The sequence below is a fragment of the Orbicella franksi genome, chromosome 10, assembly GCF_964199315.1.
Source record: "Orbicella franksi chromosome 10, jaOrbFran1.1, whole genome shotgun sequence".
Classification (NCBI taxonomy): domain Eukaryota; kingdom Metazoa; phylum Cnidaria; class Anthozoa; order Scleractinia; family Merulinidae; genus Orbicella; species Orbicella franksi.
In genome coordinates this window covers 9,549,281-9,557,692 of record NC_138154.1, presented here as the reverse complement: position 1 = coordinate 9,557,692, position 8,412 = coordinate 9,549,281, and the positions used below count along the sequence as shown (strand labels likewise).

Below are 8,412 nucleotides of genomic sequence, written 5' to 3'. Positions count from 1 at the left end.
AAGCACATTGCGGTATTTATACTTGACCTAAGTACTAAGGAATACCTAGCCTGCGTCGCAAGTGTTCCCTTACTGAGGGCTTTCTCAGCATTCTGGCCGCGCGCAAATTAGAGCGCCGAGCTAAGACATCGATGAAGCAGGGCGCTTGCTTCGTCGATTTTTTTGCTTCCGCTCTAATTTGCGCGCGGCCAGAATGCTAAGAAAGCCCTCAGTACGGGTACGCTTGCTACGCAGGTTATGAATGCCCCACCCCTCCCTAACTGTTTCTCTGACTCGTCCCAGTCTGCGGGCGATATTTTGAAAAGCACTTCAGTCCACGTCTGGTATTTTGTATAGCGCTTCATGGCTGAGCTGTCGAACGAAAGCAGTGCGCTCGACACTCGCTAACATCGAACTGCTCTGCACAAGAAGTTACTTGGGTGAGTAAATTAACTAAACAGTAGATTCTGTAAGTAAATACCATAGAGTAAAAGCAAGGTATAGCCTGATCGCATTGGCCGAAATCACGCTTCATTTCCAAAACAGTCTGCAATCAGCTGAGGTACGGCGTTCTCAGAACGCTTGATCGCAAGTACTAGGTTAAACAGTCTTGCTCACTGTCGATCTGCCCGACCAAGAATGTTTCTCGAGCTTGATCATGCCAATTATCCTCACAGTTACAAAATCCCAAATCAAAGCGATACTCTCGCTATGTGGCTGGCGTGATCCTAGAAACTTCATGAACTAAATCTAGCGTGACCAAGTGGAATGTTGCGTGGCGTAGAGCACGCACACACATACGTTAAGACTCTTCGGGATGTTGGAGTACCCTGTTTGTCGGACGAACGGATTTCTCGCTTTAAGCGCTCGAGACGAGTGACATGACAATTGCTTAAAAATGCCAGACGGGTGTCCTCAATATCTGACTCCCTTGCAACAGAACTAATATACGAACACAAGACTGACGTGATTCTAGAAGCTAGAGCTAAGATTGAATAACGTGACCACAAATTGGTATGTTGCGTGCCATAGAGCATGCGTGCACGTGCATATGTTGATAAAGGCTCCGTCAGGGAAAGGCAGATTGCCATGCATTCCAAACCGGCATGGTCAATCGCACGTTCGAAAAACTATTTAATACGTGCGGACATGGGCTAGTTGCAATACTACAGGCTTCAAAAAACGGGAGGTGATTGCATCGTGCCTTCACAGAAAAATTCTGGCGACAGAAGTTGTATGCTAATGAATATATGAATGATCATATATTTGAACCATGCGGAGAAAGATATGGAGACATGATCATCGCAGTTAAACACAACTTACGCAGTTGTGAAATTAAAGCCTGGAAAAAAAAAATCAGGCCCGAACGCGATCCCGTTCAGGCCTGATTTCTTTTCTTTTCTTTTCTTTTCTTTTTTTTTTTTTTTCAGGCTTTAATTTCACAACCGCTTAAGTTGTGTGTATCACTGCGATGATCATGTCTTCATATACAGAAGTTGTACTTTGGCAAACAATGAAATTGCCAGCAACAGCAGCATGAGTGGCTGCAAAATAATGAATAAAGCAGCAATACCTAGCCTGAAAATAACGAACCTAATCGTGCTTAAAACAAAGATCATATACATACAAACTAAAAACTCTATAAAAGCGCCAATTGTGTCTAAAAGAAATACAATATGCTGAGCTGTCTGCGATGGTTAACAATGACACAGAAAGGCAATGACGGGCAAGTGGGTAATTCGAGTACACGTGCAAAGGGGTAGATTCTTTGCGTTGAGAAGACTGGGTCGGAAATGGCTTCCTAAAAATGGCGGATGATCGGACAGGTAGCGTGCGTGACGTCTGAACGGCTTTTGTGTGGTTATCGATTGATCACCGATTGACCGATACCAGTTGATACCAATTAACTAATTTTATCGATTGATATCGACTGATCGACTGGTTTTACGATCATCGATTTCCATCGATTGGATACCCCGGGATTTTTAGCTCTGAACACTCAAGACGGGTGAAACGGATACTCTCAAAATTTGACTCCCCCTGGAGCAAAACTAATATTCGAACACAAACGTTGCAAAAAGTCTGACGTGATTCCAGAAGCCTACAGAACTGAGACTGAATAGCGTGACCACACCGCGCACATCGTTTGGAAATCGAACTTAATCGAACTCAATCCAAGGATTGACTTTCATTGAGTTCGACTGAAATTCATTTCGACTAGGTTCGATTGACCATGCCAGGATTCGAATCATGAGTTGCTCTGGATTTTAATGGCAGAGATGATGGAGTACCGATCGAGCTGTTTCCTAGACGAACAGATTTTTCGGTTTAAACACTCAAGACGAGTGAAATGGCAATGACTTAAGAATGCCAGACGGATACTCAAAACATCTGACTCCATTTGCAAAAAGACTGGGCACGACAGACGTAATTTTAGAAGCCTCTTAGAGCTAAGGCTAAATGGCTTGACTCAAATTGGTATGTTTCGTGGCATAGAGCACGCAAACACATCATGTTGATACATTCCAATCATGGTTTCAGCTAGACTATGAGCAGTCTCTCTTTCGCTTAGTCCGTCGAGCGTGACAGAAAAGAAAACCTGGAAAAAAAATGGTTTCGCGTACATTATTTTCCCGCGTTTTTCTTTCGCGTCACGCACGACGGACTAAGCGAAAGGGGGATTACTCATAAAGTCTAGATTTCACCCGGATTTTAATGGCAGGGATGATGGACTACTCTGTTTGCTGGACGAGCAGATTTTTTTGCTCCAAACACTCAAGATGAGTGACACTGACAATTGCTTAAAAAAAACGGATGTTCTCAATATTTGACTCCCTCATCACAACAAAACTACATACGAAAACAAACGGACGTGTAAAAGAACACGTCTTTATTCACTTATCAAACGGACTGTAGTCTTGAAATTTGTTTCAACGATGAATTTCTCATCCTTATATATAAAAATTATCAATTACGCATGATGTTATCTTCCACAGGAAGACTGAACAAATAGCTCCAATCCGCCGAGACTGTAATCTGAAACACTGTTTCAGAGATCAACTCTGATACAGCAACTTCTCTGTGTTGAAGCATTTGCCAGCTCCCCCAAGAAGCCATGTTTACCCAAGGTCTCGGAATAGATCTGATCCAGGCCGCCAAGAACGAGCTCGAGTTTCTTAAACTGGTGGATGATTATCCTGCCCTATGCAAAGGACCTGTTGTGAAAAACGCCATCAGACGATATGAGCTCTTTTGGTTGCCATTTGCTTCAAGATTTGGCTCATCGCCCGCCCTCCAAGCAGCTCCATTGGACATCGCATGGGTCTGGCACGTACACATGTTGGCTCCATTTTATTACGAGCAGGACTGCCTCAATATTGTATCCACAGTGTTGGCTCACGCTCCCTTAAACAGCATACAAAGAAACTTATCCCTCCTCTCAACAAGGCATCGGTGGATTAAAACATATCCAGGAGAGCCTTTTGAAGTAGATCTTACAAATCCTCCGCCAGTGTTCGCAGAATATCGATCCAGGATTCAGTACAATCTGGAAGAAGCTTGCTACCGTCAGTTCAAGTTTTATTACCAAGTTTCCTTGCCACACTACAGTGACGACTTGTTTCTCAACAGCGCTGTGAAGCGTTATGAGCACCATCTGCAGCTGAAGAGGCTACACCCAGAGGTATTCATGGTTCCTTGCTATGATTTTGACCTAATCTGGCACGCCCATCAACTTCACCCATTAAATTACAAGCACACGACAAAAGAATTGCTTGGAAAGCCGTTACACCACGATGATACAGCAACAGGTCGAACCCCAGGATCCAAATTGTACGATGCTGAAATTAAGACGAGGTCGGTGTGGGAGAAGGCAGGGTTACGCTTTCCGAAAGCAGGTGCCATGTACAGAGGTGATCCACCTGATCCTAGTCCAACGACACCTAATTGGCTTTATGCTCCTCTTGCGCGGTCTGAATATGCGTGTGAAATTCAGCGAATCCAAGCATCCTTAAACAGCAGGAAAAATTTCCTTCTTCGAGTGGAGAGCAAGATAGGAAAGCTACTTTTTTCTCAGAATTTCAAAGGTGGTTTTCTGGTAGCTGCGGCTATGCCGCGAAAGTTTAAGTTTGACAATCAATCCAAGCACATCATCAATATCTGCCTTTTCAAGAAGAAGCTGTTTGGTAAGAAGTTGATCGCCGAGAGTCAACTAGACCTCCTTCCCTATTTTGAGGCGGTTCCATTTGACGATACTGCACCTGATCTGCAGATCACCATTGATGTTCCCCTAAATGGAGGACAGTACACTGCAAAGCTTACAATCGATATTGATCAACCACCATCCATCATGAAGTACCGCTTTGACATTCAGCCCGAGGTAAATTTTACCCCCAGTGACCACCCATCCATGATCCTTAGCTGTCCACAGCTGATGCTCTCTCCTAGCGATCTGGCTAAGTCACATTTGGCATGTGATTATTCCAGCCACCCTGTCCTTGACTGGAAAGGTAATCGAGTGTTCACCTGCCGCGTTGTTCACTCGTCAGATGCTTCGCTATCTGCAGTAGAGATTATTAACACCCGTGATCACGTTGTGGCATCAGCTCACACACTCAGTCCAAATACGTTTCCAGAACGAATTGCTGTTGAGGATCAAAGGAAGAACATTTTTCTGAACAAGGATGAAGGTGAGAGAGCCATGCTGATCCGGGGTAACAAGGATTGGGCAGTCTGCATTGGTATGCTGCGGGTAATGAACCCAGCCAACAGGGGAAGAGGGAAGTGGAAGCAGTATTTTGGTAGAAAAAAGCAGAAGCAGCAACACTACGTGAGCATAAAGGTCTACAATCTGCTTGGCGCACGAGGCTGGTGCTCAGTTCGAAAATCAAAGGGTGGATTGTTCCTGGTTAAAGTTGATTCTGACACCCTGGTGCGAATAGATCTTCTGAGGAATAGAGTTGTGATCTCCGCTCGTGCTCAACACATTCCTGAGATTCTTGCTTTGGCATGCTCAATCTCTATCTTGTATCTTCTTTGTATGCCCATGCCTCAGTCTCACACTTCATCGACTAACGTCTCTCCCTCATTGTACACCGCCGGATACTTGAGTAAAAAAGTACCCAGAAATGTTTACCAACCTGTGATGGATTTGATTGAGAAAGTCCTCGATTTCAGCGAAGATATTTCTTTTGAATGGATCCAGTGGGAAAATGCTGCCTCTGAAAGTGTCTCAGACGGATGTGGTTGGGATGGAGAAGGGGGTGCATGTATTGGCACGGGTGATGGTACCGGTGGAGGCTGTGTTGGAAGTGAAGATGGTGGAGGCTGTGTTGGGGGCGATAGTGGTGGAGGATGCGTGGGTGGAGGAGATGGAGGTGGTGACGGTGGTAGTGGATGTGGAGCAGGGGGTGGCTGTGGTGGTGGGGGGTGCGGAGGTGGATGTGGCGGCGGCGGCTGTGGTGGTGGTGGAAATTAATTGAGTTGTTCTGTTTGCATTTCTTTCAGTGATTTTAGGGGTGGCAGTGATTTTGGATGTCCTATGTATATGGATTATGTAATGGACGTTTGAGGATTTCTTTGCTGCCTGTCCGTATTAAGCCCCGGTTTGTCATTGGCAACACTTTATGGTGGGGGTTGCTTTGGTTGTGTTGGTGGAGATAGGGAGTGGCCATAGACGAATCTTGAAGAATCTTCCTATGGCTATTAGTGGCATTTTTTTTCGGCTGCTGAGTTTCTTTAATAGAGATTAATCACCTTTAAATGAAGTTGCAAGACGAGAGTACAAAATAGAACTCATGCTTGGACAACGCCTTAAGCTCATGTGTTAAGCACTGGGTAAGCAAATTGCCTATTATCCTAGACGTGAGCACCTTACTTGTATCGGTATATCTGCGACATAAGAGCTGGACAGAGGGAGTCATTCAGCCGCTACCAAGCTATTCATATAACATAGACGCTTCAAAATAGGTCGTTGTCTTTACCAAAAGTGGAACCGAGAGCATCGTGTCAAAGGAATACATGAAAACGATTAGCAGAAATTTATAATACTAGAAGTCTGCATCTGTGGTATTGGCTCTCGTGCTACCAAATCACCTGATTATGTCATTAATAGAACTTTTATCGGCGAACCAGTAGCTAATCACGTTGAACCATTTTTTAATCGGCATAAGTGATTGGTTCGATTTCAGAAGGACGTGCTTACTATTGTGCGTACAAATGATAATCAATAGTATTTTGATTTCCAGCTCAGTGTAAGTTAATTGAGACGAGCAATAAATAATATGTAAGCTTTTCGCCTTTCAAATGTTCTTAACCCCCTACGCGGTCTTATGGCTCGTCACGCGTTCGTAGGGGAGAAGAAGATTGCGTGCCAGCCCCAATAGCGTCTACGTAGGACGCCCACTGCTTCTGCGCATCCGTTCTGCCCGCGTAATTCGTTTCGCAACGACAAGCCACGTCATACATCAAGCGCACGCGCTAACGAAGAAATATAACCAAGTGTAGGGCTTGGGACCGGGTGCGCTACCTTCAACTGCATTTCACTCTCTTGCCTCTCTTTCATAGCCCACTTCCTTTGCTGATTTTCTCCTTTTTAACAAAAAAAAGTGTACAAAAATATGTACGTGAGAGGTTGCAAACATTGAGTACTGATGAATTGAGTACGTTTACGTAATCTAAATTTCACTAATGCAACTTCTTTTATTGCTGATGGTTGTGATCCTATGTGACCCCTTACAATACAGTAACTGAGTACCTTACAATGATATATAGAGAATTACTCCGCAGCACAAAGATATGACTTTTATTTTCGAGTGGTAAAAATAACATTTTGCCACAATTGTTTTTAACACTATTGTTTTCAACTTCATATCTTCAAGTCACCGTGTAATATTTTTGTTACTATCTAGACAAACTGACTGTTTGCACAGACAACCGTGAAACGGCGGGAAATGACGTCATCAATATCCTCACTAGTCAGGATATAAAATTCGTATGAATTTCACGAGTGGTGTACTTTTCAGTAAAACACTCGTGTCTATATAATGAGGTGAAAGGATTGCACTTGTTTTGCATGTGTTTTGTTCACTGCTAACTACTGAGTAGAGTTGGACATTCACTACAAAGTTAAACGTCCAAAAAGATTTTTTTGGCTCGTGCACAAAACTTAAAAAAGAATAAATAAACAACAACCAAACAATCAAATGTTTATTTCAAAACCTGATCCTGTTGTATACAGGTGTATTACAAACCTCCCAGATGGACAGCCTCCGTGTTAGGACACTCAACTCAGCCACTTCGGAGAAGTTGTTCACTTTAGTCATAGCATAGATTTACCGTTTTTCTTCTGTTACCAATAGGAGACCAATAGACCAATTTCGATATATTAAAATTCAGCCTTGAACAATAGACCTCAGTACAAGGCTCTGGGGAATAACTACAAAGTTTGTTGGGTTTATTCCCCAGCGCCTCGTGCTGAGGTCTATTGTGTTAGGCTGAATTTTAATATATCGAAATTGGTCCATTGAGACCATTCTAAGAAGGCTATTTTCGTATTCTCGGTATTGGACTGGAACTAGCTTGCAGTCGAGGCTCATGCAGGGTTTTATCATTAAAAAGAGATAACAATCCCCACAATAGCCTCCTTTCCATGCTAGTTCCAGTCCAATACCGAGAATAAGAAAAATAATGGTTTAATATTACCAGGTACAAGCTGTTTATAAGAGTTTGACTGGTACGAAAATGAGCCAGTGAGTCTCCCAAGTCCATTTTTGAGTTATTTTTGGATCTACTATAAACAACCAATCAAATTTCTTGTTGTAAAAGTAAATGGTATGAGAGAAGATTTGATCCCGATACAGTTCAGAACGGCCATATTTATTCTTCTATAAAAGAGGACGAATTATTCATATATTGGGCTTACGTCGACATTTTCTGTGGGTTAGGCTGAGGATTTTGTGTGCGGGTTGGATAATCATTTGCAACTGGATAATCAGTCAAAGAAACATAGTGTTTGGCATATAACTATGAGCACGCGATGAAGGGTGAGCTTTTCCCATTAGATAAGTTTTTCTGAATTGAGTCTACCACTAGGTTTAAGATGTGCATGAAAAACAAGTTGATGTGGTTTCTATGATAGCATCAATTGTATTTTAGGGGGGCGGAATGCACTACTGGGAACGTGAAGAGGTTGTGACCAGGTTCAAATCGTTTGCGTGTTGTATTGTAACTTAAATATTGCGGCAGAGTTCGTAATGAGTGTTCCGGGCGTGTCGTTAATTTCAGCATCCATTGATGAGTTTCAATGTGAGAAGCGAAGAGACTACGATTAATTTGGTCAACAGAACAAAAAGATATTATCCTGTGACGATTTTACAATTATAATGGTTTTTGCTTACTTCTGGAATGAGAAGATACGTTTTAATGAAACCAGAT

General features: G+C 43.0%; 2 protein-coding genes across 3 annotated transcripts in view; one reads left to right on the top strand and one right to left on the bottom strand.

The window, feature by feature from the left end:
- The first annotated feature begins 56 nt into the window (after window positions 1-56).
- On the top strand, window positions 57-6,945 carry LOC145500971 (uncharacterized). 2 transcript variants are annotated; one of them, XM_081480546.1, is made up of 2 exons: window positions 57-419; window positions 2,976-6,749. In XM_081480546.1, exon 2 carries the CDS (start codon window positions 3,095-3,097, stop codon window positions 5,453-5,455), a length of 2,361 nt encoding a protein of 786 aa, XP_081336672.1. In that variant the 5' UTR covers window positions 57-419; window positions 2,976-3,094; the 3' UTR covers window positions 5,456-6,749. The 2 variants fall into 2 exon arrangements, with proteins under 2 accessions (XP_081336672.1, XP_081336671.1); XM_081480545.1 differs by lacking the exon at window positions 57-419 and having other exon boundaries at window positions 2,914-6,945.
- An 899-nt stretch (window positions 6,946-7,844) lies between these two features.
- The window catches only part of LOC145501060 (carbonic anhydrase 2-like), a 16,607-nt gene continuing 16,039 nt past the window's right edge, over window positions 7,845-8,412 (bottom strand). The window contains exon 8 of the mRNA XM_081480623.1: window positions 7,845-8,412. This exon is cut by the window's right edge and continues 3,005 nt beyond it. The gene's annotated coding sequence lies outside the window, so the exon portion shown is untranslated.